At 44.3% G+C, this 17,510-nt stretch overlaps 2 protein-coding genes across 2 annotated transcripts in view; one reads left to right on the forward strand and one right to left on the reverse strand.

Annotated features, from left to right (window-relative positions):
- Positions 1 to 2,019: 2,019 nt before the first annotated feature.
- On the reverse strand, positions 2,020 to 6,917 carry EMC3 (ER membrane protein complex subunit 3). Its single transcript, XM_084214490.1, has 8 exons — positions 6,692 to 6,917; positions 6,555 to 6,612; positions 5,685 to 5,778; positions 4,957 to 5,061; positions 4,197 to 4,278; positions 3,966 to 4,045; positions 3,324 to 3,406; positions 2,020 to 2,249 (listed from the first exon to the last, which is right to left on the reverse strand). The coding sequence occupies exons 1-8, from the start codon at positions 6,844 to 6,846 to the stop codon at positions 2,121 to 2,123; spliced, it is 786 nt and encodes a 261-aa protein (XP_084070616.1). The 5' UTR covers positions 6,847 to 6,917; the 3' UTR covers positions 2,020 to 2,120.
- Positions 6,918 to 8,325: 1,408 nt separating this feature from the next.
- The window catches only part of FANCD2 (FA complementation group D2), a gene marked incomplete at both ends in the record, with an annotated part of 33,629 nt that continues 24,444 nt past the window's right edge, over positions 8,326 to 17,510 (forward strand). The window contains 12 exons of the mRNA XM_084214531.1: positions 8,326 to 8,392; positions 8,552 to 8,686; positions 9,281 to 9,348; positions 10,055 to 10,158; positions 10,660 to 10,723; positions 11,439 to 11,491; positions 12,425 to 12,503; positions 13,174 to 13,298; positions 14,632 to 14,719; positions 15,655 to 15,759; positions 16,427 to 16,527; positions 17,019 to 17,127. Of these exons, the coding sequence (XP_084070657.1) occupies positions 8,326 to 8,392; positions 8,552 to 8,686; positions 9,281 to 9,348; positions 10,055 to 10,158; positions 10,660 to 10,723; positions 11,439 to 11,491; positions 12,425 to 12,503; positions 13,174 to 13,298; positions 14,632 to 14,719; positions 15,655 to 15,759; positions 16,427 to 16,527; positions 17,019 to 17,127 (1,098 nt within the window). The remainder of the gene's footprint in view (positions 8,393 to 8,551; positions 8,687 to 9,280; positions 9,349 to 10,054; positions 10,159 to 10,659; positions 10,724 to 11,438; positions 11,492 to 12,424; positions 12,504 to 13,173; positions 13,299 to 14,631; positions 14,720 to 15,654; positions 15,760 to 16,426; positions 16,528 to 17,018; positions 17,128 to 17,510) is intronic.

Genomic DNA, 17,510 nt, shown 5'->3' on the forward strand with positions numbered 1-17,510 from the left:
CTTTTTGTTCCCTCTGGAATATATGCTTGCAGCTGCTGTGGCTTCAGTGCTGGCCATCACCTGTTGTGGTGGTGGTCAGCAGTGCTCATCCATTTAACTCCAAACTTTCCACCTCAGTCCCACCTTTCTGCAGCCCCAGGCAACAGGCAGTGCCTGAAATTGTAGTGTGCCTGTCCCTGCACCCTGGGAGGGCAGCACCAGGCAGCCCTTTGCCAGGGCACTGGAAAGTGATGGGGAGGAGGAGGGGGTATTGTCTCTAGCCAGCATGCTGCTAATGTGATTCTCCTTTGTGGAATTAGCTTTAAAGCATTAAAATTTAAATTTTGAGATCACAATTGCTTAGTTGCTTCTGCTGTTTCGTTTTATTTTTATTTTTGCAACTCTTAATATTGAATTTTTTTTCCTTATTACTGAGGGGAGCATGCAAAAAGCAACTTTTAAGCTGTAGCACTGCACTTAAATTAATCAGCATATTTTTGTTTGTTTTACCCTGAAAGTAAGTCATGTGGGCATTCCAAAATGGGGAGTAAAGGGAGGACAATAAAAGACCTTTTTAAAAGATAAATCAATCTGAAGTAGCCTTTGTCCTCCTCCTCACCTCCCTACCTGTGCTGACACTGAGAAATGCATCTGTGGGGTTCAATCTCAGATCCTGAACAGACTCTGTTGTACTGCAGAACAAGCAGCCCAGCTCTGCTTTCTCTGCCTCTGAGCTGCTGGGCTTTGGCTGGTGTGTGTGTGCTGTAATACCAGACTGTTTTTTTAGACTAGCACTTTGTAAGTGGCTGGCTCTGTTGTACAAAGAGGAAAATTAAAGAGTGGTTTGCACTGAAACTGGGTTCTGTTGTATTTTCACCTTTCAGTACATGGCCTAGGACTGCTGGTTGTGGGGATGCCTGGTGCTCTAGGAGAAATTTGGGCTGGGGTGGGGTGAGTCCTGGAGATGGGGATCCAGGAGGAAATCAGCTGTTAAGGGCACAGCTCTGCACAGCTGAGGGTTCACTTTGCTCCAGGGTTGCATTTTCTCCCTGCTCTGCTGGGTTGCTGGTACCTGGTGCTCTAGCAAAGCTGTCCTTGCTTTTTTTGTGGCACTGGACAGCCTCAGCTATGGTTTCATCCTTCCTCTGCAGACCCCTGAGAGGTCCTGGTCTTCCTTCTGTCCATTTCTCCAGGGGTACCAGGGCTGCCACTGAGGTAGCTGTCCTGCAGCCTCTGTAACTTCCTCCTCAAGGCAACCTGAACACACTTGTGAGAACAGGCTGGAAAAAGCTGAGGAAGAGCAATGGGCTTGTGTGTGGGATTGTCCCAGTCCTGCAGGTCAAGGTGGGCTGTGAAACCCTGGTGAGAGGATTTGAAGTCTTCATGCCAGAATTACAGTGTAAGAGCAGAGGAGCTTTATCTCAGCTGGAGCTCCTGAGGGTTAATGAGCCTTAATGTAGAACAGCAGCTGCTGAGCTTTGCTCTGAAGGGCTGCTCCCCAAAACATGGTGTGAAACCCGTTGTGGGAGGAAGGGAAAGCAAAGGGGCAGCTTCCCTGTTCACTGGGAAGGTATTTGGTGAGAACAGAAAATCAGTGTCACAGTCCTGGCTCAGCTCCTGCCTTGGAGAGGATTTACAGTTGTACCCTGAGAAAAACGTGCTCAGAATAAAGAAGGGGGAAAAAATAACAGCCTGAGTACGGAAGAGCTTCTTTTTAAAAAGCATTTATCTAGGTTGGGACTGTTCTCTCTGGGGAAGAGATCTGAGGAGTTTCTACAAGGGGTAAGCCAGGAACAGTTGCTCCCTGTTCTCTACAGTGCAAGGTGGGCAGCTTAAAGCATTTATTATATCACCTGGCCCAGTAAATAACAGCCAGGCAGTCCTTGGCAACACCCTGCTCTCAGGCAGGAGAGGCTGTGTGGGCACTCAGGTGCTTACAAATGGACTTGGAAAGGATTAAATTAACAGGGAAACAGTGCGTATGTGTGTCTCTGGGCTCAAATCAAAGTGAGGGCACTGCAGTTCTGAACATGATGTTTTTATTTTAATTGCAGCCTTGCTAAAATACATTATATAGTTCTAGATAACAGTTTTCTTTTCAAATAACTTTTACAAGAAGTGACAAAAGCATATTCTCAAATTCAGAAGATGGAGGTCTGAAGTTCTTCCTTAAACATGCCTTCAAAATGGAGGTCTTTTGCCATGAGCTCTTCTTCTACATCTTCTAAGGCCCACTGATGATCTGTCAGTTCTAAGGCTTCCCATTCCGTCTGCATTGGCAGTGAACAGAAGTAGAGAAGGAAAAGCAACATAGGATTAGTTTGACAAGAACTACACAAAGCAGTGCTTGCTTTAAAAACTGCAACGAACACTGATTTCTATTAAAAACCTGGCAATCCTGTCAACTCTCTGAAATCAGTAGTTTATGCTCAATTACATGTTAGTTGCTCAATACAAATTGCATCACAGAAATTAGAAAAACTACATTATCTATTTTCTGTCAACCCTCTAACCATCTGGAACAGTACATAGCTTCTAAAACAGCCAGTTAGGTTGTGGTGGGCCAAGTGCTTTGCAGTGAGGTAATTCTTTAGTTCAGTTACTTGATAACAACAGGTAAGAAGCCAAAAATTGTGGCAGAGCAGCCAGTGCTCCAGCACTGCTGCCAACTGCAGCCATCCTCTTCCCTGGCTGAGCCTCTGTATGGGTAGTGTTGGATTTTTAACCAGGAAGGTTACTGAAAACAAACTGCAGGAGCACACCACCCCAACTTCCCAGGCAGCAGATGATGTGTGGCTAAAGCTCTTGTACAGAAGAAACCAGGTCTGTCCTTTGTGCATAAACCTGGCCATAAGTGCTGCCTGTGAAAGGCACAGGCAGTCTAACAAGTGCCTATGGAAAGTGCTTTAGGAGAACTTTAAGAGAGTAGATTACTGATGGATTTTCCACTGAACTGACTGGCTGGCTTACTTGATTTTCTTACCCAAGTTCGATCAGAGGCCTTCTAGACTCATGCTCAGCTGCACTATTAACACAACTTTTGGAGGGCCAACTTCTGCTTTGAAAGTATACCTCAAGGTAAAAAAACTCTTCCTCACCAAAAGCAGAGGATGACACATAAATTCAGCTTTTGTACCAGCAATGACTGATCTGTCAGGTTTACTTCAGGGTATTTGGGTTCTGCCAGACCCAGAGTAACTCCCACAGCCTTCATAAGCTGTCCGCTCTAATTCTAGGAACAGGAATCCAGAGCAATTCCCTTACTTGACAAATGGAGATGAGTTACATGCAGCTTACAACCCTGCAGGCTCACACAAACAGGAGTGCAGGTGGGAATACTGTACCTTAAATGCTTTGTTAGTATCTGCTGGCATGGCCATTGCTGCCCCTGTCATTTGTTCTTGCATCACCCTGGACTGATCTGCAGCTGCAAATGAGAAATGAGAGGGTTGATTTCTGTGCTTTTAAAGAGCATTCCCTGGAGCATGGTGCAGTTGGGAAGGTTTTTATCCATAGATGAATACATTGCAGCAACAGCCAGAATGCAACGCTGCTGTGCCTGGAGTCCTCACAAGACATCTTGCTCCTACCTGCTCTGTCTTAGCCAGATTTACATAAAATATGCAGAAAAATTGAAGAAAGTAGTTTTCTATTCCCAATGCACATCTGTCTTGCCCCACATCTAACATTAGGAAATCTTTGCAGTTTTCCTTAAAACCAATACTTGCTAGAAATAAAACAAACCTGAGTGCAAAACTTTTGCACTGATTTGATGGGAAAGAAAGCCTGGACTGACAACCATGGAAGTTTATAAGCCAGTGGCTGGGGCAGGAGATTTGGGTACTGGCTGCAGATGATGTCAAACCTGGCCCATGGACAATAAGTAACCTCACAGAAATGAGAGAAGAATTCAGGAACTTCTTGGCTGCCTCAGACAACATCCCATGGAAGAGGCAGCCAGTTCCCAGAAATGGCAAGTGCCTTACCATTATCTTGGCCCAGGATGAGAGTATAAATGCTTCTGAGTCCAAACACATTCAAGAAGTACCAGGAAGCAGAGCTCACCCTGACAAATCAGAACAAGCACAGTTGTTGTCAGTTCAAAGCTGGCTCATGACCTCATTCCAGCAGCACACACAGACCAGCCAAGGGCTATTAACACATTCAATGTTTTCCAAGTGGGAACTGGACCTTGCTTGCTGAGGACAGGCACTTACCAGGACGCATCCAAAGTGAGCAGCTCAATTCCCTGCTGCAGCATTGGTTTAAAACGCAGCGTCAGGGGAAATGGGACCTTTGCTGCAGCGTAAAGAAAAAAAAGCCCAGTTTCACAAAGTGACACTGCATGATTGCAAAGCACAGGGCAAAGGGAGCAGGTAGCTCTTTTATTACATCTAATGTAGTCTGCAATGTGTACAAGAAAACGTTAACTTGGCTTTCTGAAAAAGCTACAGTTCTGTATTCATTTTAACATTAAAAGACTTTCTGAAACTTAACCAGATGACCAAACCCTCACAGGTATTACTTCAGTGACTGTGAAAGAGAAGGTCCCTTGTTAAAGGTTATCACATAAACAGGATAGGAAAAAACCCCAGAATTATGAATTTAAGTATTTTTGATGTGTACACTCCACACAGTAACCAATTCTCTGGACAGGTTCAGAGGAAAATCCACTGTATCAACCTGAATTTCAGGCAGTTCTAATAAAATACTGCTTTTGTCACTACAGTTGTTCCCAAATACATGAGCTATTTACTTTGAGACCATGACCAACACTCAGAAAACAATTTCCACCATTTGCAATGGGACAAGCAAATCTGTGCAGTTTGTGGAGTGAAGAGCAGCAGTGCCACAAGCCAAATTTATGCTGCTTCTAACTGACTGCTCTCAGTTCCAGGAGCAAAGCTCTGATGCAGCTCAGACCCTCAAGGTCATCTTCAGAAACACACCCAAATCCGTGTTACTCCAGACACTTACTTGTGACAAATCCTGAAAATGTCATGTTGATCCAGCCACCAATGAGGATCATAGGCAGAACATTGGTTACATTCCCTTTCATCATATCTGTCAGCATGGTAGGATCTGCAAATCATAGAGAGGGTGTGAATAGCAGCACATCACAGTAAAGAGAAACAAGTAATGACATGTCAGATAATTTAATTAAGAAACAGCATGAGACAACACTCCTATCCCAGTATCTAAAATCTTCCATTGCTGACAACACTTTGCAAAATGAGATGAGCAGCCAGTGTGGTGGTGGCTGCTGCCACAGACGTGTTGTGTTCTGTGCTGTGCCTGACCCCATCCCTTGCCCCAGATCTCTGGACCTGCCTGACCCCTCTGTGAGCTGACCTGGGTAGAGGAAGGACAACAAGCTCCTATTTTGCTGTATACATTAGTTAAATTAAATCACTTTAGGGGAGACCCTCTGGGAGCTGGAGCAAAACACTGGCAAAAGGAGACAAGAGCAGGACTCCTACTCCTGGCTACCCTGAGGAGGTCAGGTCTCCTGAGATGCAGCAAGCAGCTCAAGGCTGAAGTTAAGCAACATGAAGCAATCTAATGTTTCTTTTATCCAAGAGAGGGATCTCACTGCCACCCCTCCCTCACACTGCCTGAGCTCCCTGCAAAGCTGATTCACCTTCCACCCTCAGCAGACACTGCAGGTTTTTCTACCTGGCTGCAGTTAGGGTACCTTAACATACCTGTCATTGGCGAAGGAGGCACTACCTTTCTTTTTGTTTTCTTAAAAAATCCATCCTCGGGGTTATTAAAAAAATATTTCCGGGACAGGAAAGACTGAAAGCAGAGAAAGACAATGCCAACACCATAAGAAGTAAAAGGACAGAAGCATTAGTTCTTGCTCAGACATTCAGACATCTCGTGAGCTCTTTCACAACACCTTCACAACACACCTTCCTGGGATAGGTGCCTCACTGCCCATGTGTTCTAAAGCTCTTTGTATTTTTCTGTATCCAGAGTATCAGATCTCTGGCTCTCTAAAATTCTTAAAGTAATTATAAGAATATTTTGAAGAGAAACCCATGCTAATTAAAGAGCTTTAAGTGTTTTGTGCAAATTCTGTGTGCTGGTGGAGAACCAATACTTATACATGGAACATTTTCACTTGCCCAACTGACTTCTAGATGTCACAAAACACACATTTGGTACCAACAGCGCCAACGTGAGCGATGCGTTTCTAGTTTAGCAAACATTTCAGCTGACATTGTATGACCACCTCGTTATCCCAAGCTAGCATTACATCCCTGTGTACTTGCTAGCAGATATCAAACACAACAGTTTGGAGGCACATCTCACGTCAGCATGCAGTTAAAACATCGAGCAGTGACAGCTAACATAAATGTCAAGGAAAAGACATACACGGCGGTGCTGTGCCCAAGATTCCCAGGAATCTGCCCTCCTGGACACTGCTGTGGCCCAGGGGTGACCGGCAGCGTCCGACCCCGCGGGCCCCCGTGGGCGCTGCCCCTCCCGCGGCACTGCCCGGGCAGAGCCCCGCGCTCTGTGCTCCTTTCCCCGCCATCCTTGTAAAGCCCGACCGCGCAGCTCCGTACCTGCTTTGGAATGTATTTTCCATTTTCCCGAAGGACTCTGCTCCGGATCAGGACTTGGCTGGAAGAGAGACAGGCGGCGTTAGCGGCCGGGCCGGGCCGGGGGAGCGGGGGCGGGCGGGGGTGAGGCGGGCCCTGACCTGTCGGACACTTGCTCCTGCGTGAGGCGCTTGTCGCTCTGCAGCAGGATGGACACGTAGTGCCGGATCATGCCCACGAAGAAAGTGATGAAGACGATGGGCAGCACCACCCATAGCCGGATGTTGGAGTCCAGCAGCAGCTCGGGCTCGCTCATCGCGGCGGTGCCGCCTCGGGCCCGGCTCCGGCCGACACCGGGCCGCCGCCGCACGCCCCGCTTCCGCTTCCGGGACCGGGACCGGGACCGGCCCTTCCGCCGCCGGCGGAACGGCGTCAGCGCGCGCCGCTGGCGGGAAACTCGAGCGCGAGTGGCGGGAGCGGCGTGAGGGCACAGCAGCGTGAGGGGACAGCGAGGTGTCCTGGCCTGTCCTGCCCTGCCCTGCCCTGCCCTGCCCGGAGAGGACGGGAGGTGAGCTCGGCTCGGCTCAGGTGAGGTAGGCTCTGGTGAGATGGGCTGGGCTGGGCTGGGCTGGGCTGAGCTGAGGGGGTGGAACGGCCGCCTGAGGCAGTGCCCACCTTTGGCAGTAGGTGCGATGGAGAGGGGCCAGCCCGGCCCTGGCAGGGCTGTCAGGCTGCGCCTCGCACCCAGAACACAACCCCAGCAGGGCTGGGGCTGGAAGGGAGCTCTGGAGATCGCCAGTGCAGCCCCCAGCCAGGGCAGGGTCACCCAGGGCAGGTGACCCTGGAGCGGGTCCGGGTGGGTTGGGAGTGTTTGCAGGGAGGGAGATCCGCGCCTTTCCTGGGCAGCTGTTCCAGTGCTCTGCCATCCACAACCTAAAGAAGACTTTGCTCAGGTTGAAGTGAAACTTCTCATGTTTTAGTTTTGGCTATTGCTCCTTATCCCATCACTGGGCACCACTGAAGAGAGTCTGGTACCATCTCCCTGGCACCCATCTTTCCGATATTTGTACACCTGAAACAGCTGTGAAAGGCTCATTGCACTTTTGTTTTTAAACTGTTGCACTTCCATGCTGATATTTTAAATAACTCATAACTCATTTTACCAGCCTTTGCCAAGCAGTTGAAATCTAGCGTGAGATGCACACACATCTTTTTTTCATAACCTTTAAGTTTTAAAGGTGAATTGAGTTTATTTTTCTTTTTAATCGTTGCCACCCCCAAAAGATGATGGGGAGATGGAGGTTTGTGGTGACAGAGCTCACTGGCTATGATTCGTGGTTAAGGACATGAACAGGATCACTTCATGTGTTTGGGCCCATGAACACCCATCTGTGAGTCCTTTGGTGCTTTGTCCAGGCATGTGGAGAGGGTCTTTAGCTTGAGTTTAGCTCAGTGGATGCAATCTGAGTCCTCATAGTTGCTCACTATAATTTGCCATTTCATTTGCCTGCTGTCTGAATGAAAGGCCAAGACTTGTTTTCTGAGGAACTGAATTTTAGAAAAAGTGATGTCTTGTGCTATATAAATATGACAAGCTCTAAAATTTCAACCTGCACAGCAGAAAAATGTGGTGTGATATTGGTTACCCAGGCAATCTGTCTCTGAGCACTCTCAGTTTCTGTCACGTTCCCTTTTGGTATTCACTAGTACATTCTAGATCTGCTTAAAAAAGAGTTGAATAAAACACTTGTCTTTTTCCTGCATTTTTTTAGGCAACAACAAAGCTTTTGTTACCATGGTTTCAAAAAGGAAATTGTCAAAAGTTGATGCTTCTGAAGAGAGCTGCAAGACAGACTTGCCAAGTAGGTGCTTGGGTATCATCTTAGTGGGGTGGAGACCTATGAATAGAGGCAACAGCTCCCAAGCAGGGGCAAGGCCAAAATGGCAGTTCTGATAATGCTGATTGTTAATGACACTGCTGATTTTTTATATATTTGATGCAGCATGTCTTATTTTCTCAGAAACTAAGAAGTCACGGAGTTCTGATAAGGAAAATGCCTCTGCCTTCTGTGGACTGGAGAATGAGGGAGTCTTTGAAGAGCTCCTCAGGACATCAGGAATTGTGCTGAAAGCTGGGGAGGGACAGAATGAAATAGGTATGAGTTCAACATTTGCTGTTTCTAATTTAGATCAGAACCTGCAAGGATGGATAGTAAAAAGTAATGATATGTTTTACTTGAAGCACAAAAGTGCTTGAGTCAGCTTGTTTCAAAATTCAAGCAAACCCTCATTTGGCCTCTCTTTTGTTATATGCTTCTTGCTCCTGCTGTATTCAGTGCATCACCTAAACTCATTATTCCACCTCTTTGGCTGTATACCTGTTAAGTCTAAAGACTTCTGAAAGATTATTGGAGGTACATAGAAAAATATTAGACTGCATCTGTGATTAGAGTATTGAACTGCAGAGGCAGGAGCTCTGAAATGGGGAAGCAAACGTGGCATTGTTGCCTTTCATTTCAGGCAAGGCCTTCAGGAAGCCCTGTATTAAGTGTCTTCAATGCTACTGTCAGCCCTGGCTAGACAAAGCACAAGCTGATTCCACTCAGGCTTTTGCCAACTGGACTTCTCAACAGAGCAAATGCAAAATGTTGGTGGATGGGCTTGAGAGCTTGTACTTGGTGTAGCTGTTATGATGCTGTATGGACAAACTGTGTCTCATTCTTTATTTCCTTTCTAAACTGTCTCCTTAGCTGTTGATCAAATAGCTTTCCAGAAGAAGCTCTGCTTGGCCCTGGAGAAGCACCCTACTTACCCAGCTGTAAGTAACTTTGGCAGGAGCCAGCTTTAAAGCTGTTTGCTGAGTAGGAAAATATGCTAATGCAGCTGCTTGTCCCTACTAGTCCCATACAAAAGTGTGCAATACAGCAGTTTATCTTGGATTTCTGAGGTTCAGATTTTCCAGTTCTCTTAGTGTTGCTGTTCCAGCCTTTTAGTCCCACAGTTTTTCTGACTGTCAACGTAATTTTCATTGGCAATATTATTCAATAGACAAAGACTCTTAGAGCAGACAAATCACTTGCATAGCTTTCTGGTGGAAGCTGAGTTTGGTTTTGTGTTGGGTGGGAGCTGGCAGCATTAACACTTCCATGATGTGGTGCCCCTCCCCAGACAACAAGCCCAGGGTGAAAGTCCTGAGGCCACTGACTTGACTGCAAATGTTTTTTGAGTGCAGCCCTAGTCACATTCTCTCAGCTCAACAGGAAGAAAGACGAAGCCTTTTTAAATCAAACTAAAATGTGAGACACTTGCTTTAGAGTTACTTTGCAGCGCAATCACTGTTTCCTCTGGAAATGGTCTAGACTAGCATTCATTTATTATCCAGCAATCCTTCCATCACAGCTTCTGTCTGCAGTTCCCTGGTTAGCTCTTCCTGGTTCTCACCATCTGCTTGCAAAATGCATCCTAAAGGACAGCAGTTGACTGGGGTGTCCCTTCAGGGTGGATAACTTCTCTCTGCTTTGCAGGTGGTGAAGCAGTTCATCAGTGGCCTGGAATCTCACATCAAGGACAGGAACCAGTTCAAGAACTGCCTCTTGCCGTGCACTCCTGTACGGACTGAGGGGTCGAGGTAGAGAAAATGTGTTTTGCCTTCCCCTTCAGTCAGAGCCAGTCTCTAGTTATGTGCTGTGACACTGACCAGGGTGCAGCTAAAGGCTCCAACTGGTGCACACCAAGGCAGGATGGCTGGTGTTATCAATTGCTGTTAATTAGCAGGGAGTTTAGAGTGTTAAGTCACAGAACTTACTGTCTGCCCGTGGCACACATTGGATTCCATGGCATTTTATGGCAACAACCAAATGCTATGAAAAAAGTTTGCCAGGGCTGTTGAAGGTTAATTCCTTTTTGAGATTTTTTTTTCTCCAGGAGATAGAGCTTCACCACAGACTTTCACATTTCTACTCTTGTAGAAAGTGAGCTGGTTCAGAGCTAAAGTGCAGTTGTAAATCCTTTTATGTGCTACCTTAAGTCATTGTATGTAGTTTTTAAAAGAAAACAGTAATGGGAAGAGTGACGCCCTGTTCTCCCAGCATGTTTTTGACACAACTGTGTGGAATCTTTCATCTTGCAGGAATCTGGTGCACTCATATTGTGAAAGCCTCATTAAACTGCTTCTTGGGATTAAGATCTTACAGGTATGGGAACCTTAGCTTGCTCTTTACAATGGTTTTGATTGTAGGGAACATTTTGCTTACTTAAGTAAAGAATTAATAGAACTGGTTTTGAGGCAGGTGAGGCTGCATCTGTAATAGTGTCCAGTTTGTTGTAGGGACACAAAGATGCTTAGGGCCTGAGACACATGGCAGACAAGCAGAGATGGAGGAAACTGGGTTTGTTCAAGAAGATTAAGGGAAATTTCATGGTCTTCAAATACCTTGTTGCAAGATGTAGGGAACATAGAGCCAGACTCTTCTCAAAGGTGAACAGGGGCAGGATGAGAGATGATGGCTCAGGTGAACCATAGGAAATTCTGATCACTTGCGCTGTGGAGAATGTTTAAGTGCTAGAGCTGGGCACTGTTTTCAAACTTACCTAAAATTGATGCTTTAGTTTTCTGTGTGGTGAAGAGCAGCTCAGGCTCTGAGAAAGGGAGGTTCATTGGCCCATATGGCCATATTCTGTTGGGTTATGTGGGTAGTTAATATCACCCTCTGAAAAATGGTTTTCACTTCACAGGCTGTGTGCCTCATTTCTGGCATTAGGCAAGAGATTTCTTATATAAGAAATACTTTATTGAACCTTTCAAGCATTTTATTCTCTGTGTATATTTCATCTTTTCTGAAAGATTTGGTGGCAGTACCACAGCGCAACCAGTAAATCACCCTAACACTTTCTTTTTCCTTTTTTTAGCCTGATGTCATAACACTGTTGCTGGAAAAGATCCCTGAATTCTTTTTTGACATGTGAGTATAAACTGGCTTCTCTCTGCCTTGAAATGAAATTTCTTTTGGACAATCACCAGCTGTTTGACCTTAGCTGTTACTTCAAATTTACCTGACTGGCAGTTTGCACTGACGTGGGGTTTTTTTTCCTACCTGTGTAAAATAATCTATGAGGTACCATGACCTTAAATTTGTGAGTCCATGGAGCAGAAGACAAATTTCTAGAAGGTGAAATGCGGACATTGTACATTGATTGATTGTGCTTTTCACAGCTACTGACACAAGCTTAGGAATTATTTCAACAGAGGGACAACAGAGTATCTCATCATTAAAAAAAATTAGGAGGCTGAGAGATGCAAACAGATCTCCTTTTAAAATTGCAAGTTGTGTTCAAACAAGGGAAATTGAAAGAGCATCTCTTGGTTTTTGAATGTAGAACACCACAGTGGAGTGAGAGATCTTGAGGGGTAGCCAGGCAAGACCTGACCACTTTGTCTCTTCTTCCTGTGCCCTGGATGCTCACTGCAGAGTTAGTGGGGCAGGCCAAGGGGCAGAAAGAAGCTGAGGCTGTTCCTGCTAAAATTTTTGTTCCAGTGCTGAAATGCAGGATACAAATGCTGCACAGGGGTGTAGTCCAAGAAATTGTCTCAGACTGAAATCTCGTTTGAGGAGGATTTAACATAGACAGTCACAAGGTCTGAACTGTTTTCACCCAAGAATTCTAAAGAATCTTGGATGCAAAAGTGATAAGCTCTTAATTGTGCTGTGAATCCTTTGGGAATTCTGGAAAATGGATGTTGTTGCACTTGTCTCCTATCAAACTGTAAGAAGAGTGAAGTTCTTTCTATGTATTAGTGACCAGTTAAGTATGGGGTTAGTTGTCTTGCTGACCAGCAGCAGAGCTCTTGAGTCTGTAGGTCTGAATAAGCCGTGTGTCCTTTTCTGCTCTTTCAGTGTGGGCACCTTTGGAACAAATTTCCCTCGGCTCATCATCAATCAGTTTAAGTGGCTTGACAGGCTCCTTGATAGCCAGGTGAGTACCAGAGGTGCAATCACACAGATGCTTTTTCCAAACAGCTTTTGGAATGCCTCTCGGGTGGGATTAGATTGAATTATTGTGCTGATGAGAACTGATGTTCTTGTATTCACATGCTGAAAGAGATATTTAATTTTTTTCTGTTTTGTTATGTTTGCCTTGAGTGGCATCTGAACATCTTTTACTATTTTTCTTCTTTCCTTGCTCTAAGTCTTTTTTTACATAAATGTATATCTGTGCATGTGTATTCACACAGATGACCCCATTTTAAAGCTGTTGTTGGCAGGAAGTTACAATCCCCTCTTGTTTAATTTTAACAAGCATGTGCAAGCATGTGGGGATGAATTCTTTGTTCCTGCTCTGGTGATTCTTTTCCTTCTTTCCCTAAGTCATTTGGTCTCTGTGGTTTACTCTCTATGGAGTACGAAACACTGGGAAGTTTGTTGTGTTTCCTAGTTTCCTCTGCTCACCAAGATCATTATATCCCAGCTGTAAAATATCCTTTTTTTCAAAAACACCTATGCTCTGCTTCATGATGTCAGCAGGACAATGAGTTAAGGGACAGTTGGCAGAAACTCAGGCAGATGTTGCACTGAGGGACCTTAGATGTATAATATTGTTGTGCTGAGAGATTTGTGCATTTCACCAGTGCTCCTCTTGTCTGCAGGATCTGGTCAGGAAGTTAATGCAGATGGTTAGTGTCTCTCCAGTACCAATCCAGCACGATATTATCACCAGTTTACCTGAGATCCTGGAGGATTCCCAGCAAAGTGAGGTTGCCAGAGAGCTCAGGTATGGATGATTTGGTTGGGAGGGTTTGTTTCGTTTTGTTTTTTCCCCCTTGCACTTAGCAGAAAAAGACAAGATGCATTAATGCAGGTTGCTCTGGGGCTGACTGAAGTATAGGACAGTACTGTGTCCCTGTTAACTGTAGCATCTGGGGACACCTACCACTCTCTTAGGACATTCCATTTATACTTTTATGCTCCTAAAGAGAGCACAGACAATCCAGCAAGAGACATTGCATTTAGACAATGCTCCAAAGCTGCCTTTATCTAAATTATTATTAAACTCTTTACTACCTGGAGACAGCACAGGTAGCATCCAGTTAAGTACTCACTACTTCTGCTGGATAGTCTGTGATCAGTCACTTACTGACAACTTCTGATTTGTCTTGGATTCTGCTGTGGTAAGGATCAACATGGTTTTTATTAAAAAAGAAAACCCCAGACCCACAACACAGTAAATGTGGGCATGAAACAGAACTTTCTGGCTATTTTATATACTTTTCTCAACCATTTTTACTGATCTGGGGAACCTAATGGCAAGAGTTACCCTCCCAGGGAGCACTGCCATAAGCTAGTCCTTACATCTGTCTTTTTAAATATTGTATTCATTTTACACAAGAATTTGAGTAGTCTGAGTGTTTCTAATTCTTATTATTGCACAGATCACTTACATTTCTGCTGGTGTTAATTTCCTTTTCAAACCTGTGATCACTGTTGCAGATAATTACTGCAAGCAGTGCATCCTGTTCCTTGTACCCTCTCAAATTGTGACTTTGTTTTCATTCTCAGTTTATTGCCTCAGCTTCTGGATAAAAAAACTCCACACATTTTTCCTATGCTAATCAAACTCCTCAGACTTCTCTTTTCTCCATGTATTTTGAAAGCTGAGATCCAAACAGTATCAGCAGGGCATACTTATTTCCATATTCTCCATAGCCTCTACCCATTTCTGATGCAGAAAACAGCTCATTACTTCTAATGAGTTAGGGAGCACAGACAGAGTTACCAGGATGCTGCAGATGAGCTGTTTTTCAACCAACAAAATTTAAGTACAACTTCTTACTACATAAAGTTTGTAAGAAACTGGAAGGTCAGCCAAGAATTATTACATGAGTTTTGGGAAAGTTCATGAGGCTGTTAAAGACAGGTGCACTTCTTACATGAGGAGTAATAATTTAGAGAACAAATTTTCCATAATGCCAGTGACATATGTTGTTGTCAGTTTCAGAGATTTTTTTTTTGCAGTGGCCACAAATTACTGGAATCACACAATACACTAAAGATACATTCTTGGTTTTGTTAAGAGGGCCCTTTGTTTTCTTTTCCCTGTGTATCAGCTGCCTGCTGAAGCAGGGCAGACGGCTGACAGTGCCAATCCTGGATGCCCTTTCTCGTCTGGATCTTGATGCAGAACTTGTGGCTGAGGTGAGAGTTTTTACTGAGCACTTCAGCAGACCCCAGCCCCTGCTTAGCAACACGAGAGCTGGCACTGTCTCTTCATTCCCAGTATTTTGCTAAATCTGACTCCTGTGGGCCTTCAAAAGTCCTGAGCTCCTGAAGTTGGAAAGAGGTCAGAAGCTAAAGCTGGTTTTTGAAACATGTATGAGGGGTTCAGCAAAGAGCAGAGAGAAGTTTTCTGAATTCCTACTGTAACAGCCAGGAATTTCAATCACAGCTGTTTTAGCAAATGCAGAAGCACTTTGTCCTGCTGCAGTAAGTTTTTACTGCCTGTCTTAAACCTTATAGTCAATATTTTATCTTTTTTAAGTACAGTGACCAGACTAGACTGTTGTATTCTAAGGAAAGGCAGATTGGTGATTAAATAATTAAACAGGTTTTCTCTGCAGAGTGCTGATAAAGGAGCAGAGATGATGATGTGCCTTGTGCCTTTTGGATATGTTGCATTGCTGCACTTATTGGAGTTGGGCTTCTTATGAAAAAAATAAATTTGAGTGAATAAAGTGTTTTACATAGTCCCAAAAGGCTGCTGCTGCATAGCAGGCTGCACATCCTCCATGCTTTTCCCTTTTGAAAGCCAGTTACAAAATAGTGGAGCCAAGCTCTACCTGTTGAAGAGTGATAAGGGGCAGTGGCCACAACAAGAGGTTTAGGTTGGACATTTGGAAAAACTAGTTAGGGTCTGCAGCATTGGTATAAATTATCACAGAGGTGGTGGAGACTGGAGGTTTCCTCCATCCTTCAAGACTCAGCAAAGCCAAGGTGAATCTTATCTAGTACTGACAATATTCCTGCTCTGAGCAGAAGGCTGGACTGTAAGTCTCCAAGGATTCCTTCCCACTAGTATAACTGTTTCTGTGAAGTGTTGTCTTCCAGCTGATGGAGTGTTGCTCTCTCCTCAGGTGCGACAGTCTGCCATGACCATTGTGCCTTCTGTAAAACTGGAGGATTTGCCTGTAGTAGTAAAATTCATCCTCCAAAATGTCAAGGCAGCAGATGCAGTAGAGGTACAGTATCTTTTTCATAATGAAGTATGTGTTTTTCACACCAGTGTGTGTCTTAAGAGAGGGAAGTTGCTTCACACACAGAGCTGTATGTTTTTAATGTTTTCAAGTAAAATTTTAATATTGCCAGGGATCAAAGCCAACCTGGCTGAGCCATCAAACACACTTTGTTTCATATGTTGAGGAAGCCTCAGCCTAAGCCAAATGAGGTTTGTGATCTGCCCAAACCTTTCAGGGAGAACCCTGTAAAAAAGAGGGTGCCTATGACATGGCAGCCAGTCCGTGCTGGTACACTGCATTTGAACAGCAGTCACATTGGTAAACTTGCAGGTCCCAGAATTCCTGAGGCTGTCATGTATCTTACTCAGCTGCTAAACAGAATAAAACAGTTCACGGCAATGTAAAGCAGATATAGGTGGGAATTTCACAGAGTAGGTCTTGAAAAATTCTATCTTTTGTATGACATGTGAAGTGAAAAGTTGTGCTGGTTCACTTTCTAAGTTAAAAGAATTAAATTTGGGCATTATTAAATACTTGTGAATCTTTACAAATATATAAGTTTTGATTTATAATTTTAGGGTTATTATGGGAAATTGTTTTATTTTCCTCAGCTTTTTCTTTTCTCCCCTCATTTGTCACAGTGATTTGTGCATGGATTTGTGCTTTACAGGTGATTTCTGATCTTCGTAAGAGCTTGGATCTGTCCTCGTGTGTTCTGCCCCTGCAGATTCACAGTTCCCAAAAGAAGATTAAAAGCCAAGTCCAGGCCAGGTACTTAAACAAGTTTACTTGGTTCTCCAAGGGTAGGATGAGACAAGAGAACCTAAACTGTTCCTCTTCTGGTCTCTCTGGCACAATTGGCAACATACATGAGGCTAATTTATCCTGTGGAAAGGCACGGACACCTTTATTCCTTCCTACTTGGTACTAATGCAATACATTTGTCGCTCCTTGCCCAGCCAGCTTCCCCTGCCATGGATGTGGTTCCTTTTGAGCCACCTGCCTCCATGTCTGCATGGGGATAAGCAACTTCATTTATAATAATGTTGCTACCAGTTTATCTGTTTTAAGTTCCCTTCAGTATGTTTTCCATTGATTCTGCAACCTCTGTTTCCACCCTCTTGGGAAACTCCCTATCCTTGCCAGAGCATTCCCTCTGGACAATGGCTGCTTTAAGTAACTGCTGTCACTGCTGGGCTGCCTTGTTCCTTCTGTGACAGTATTTGCAGGGACTGAGTCTCCTCTTTTGTGATGATTTGCAGTTCTTCCCTGAGCCAAGTAACCACCAGCCAGAACTGTGTGAAGCTACTTTTTGATGTCATCAAGTTAGCTGTGAGATTTCAGAAAGATGTCTCTGAAGCATGGATTAAGGTAAGATACATGCTTCAGTCCTTGTTTCCTTATTTATTTGGGCTCCTTGATTGAGCCTGAGCTTTTCTTGTAATCAAATCTGGTATTAAAAGACAAATGTTAGCCCTTCATTTTACTGATACAGATTCATTCTACAAGAGAGGAAAAATGTATACCATGTATTGAGACTGAGCTATGTGAGGCCTTAAGGTGCTAGGAAATGTCCTGCTAGAAATCAGTATCAGCTGGTATTAGGTTAAATTTAATTTTAAATTGCATTTTAGTGTAAACCATGAGGCTGTTTCTTGTCCTTATTGATCAGTACCTCAGTTCTGTTCTCAAGCCTCATGTTATTTGAGAATATCCTTGTTCAAACTCAGTTTTCAGTTATTTTTTTGAAAACT

This window comes from Fringilla coelebs (assembly GCF_963513975.1).
Source record: "Fringilla coelebs genome assembly, chromosome: 13".
NCBI lineage: Eukaryota > Metazoa > Chordata > Aves > Passeriformes > Fringillidae > Fringilla > Fringilla coelebs.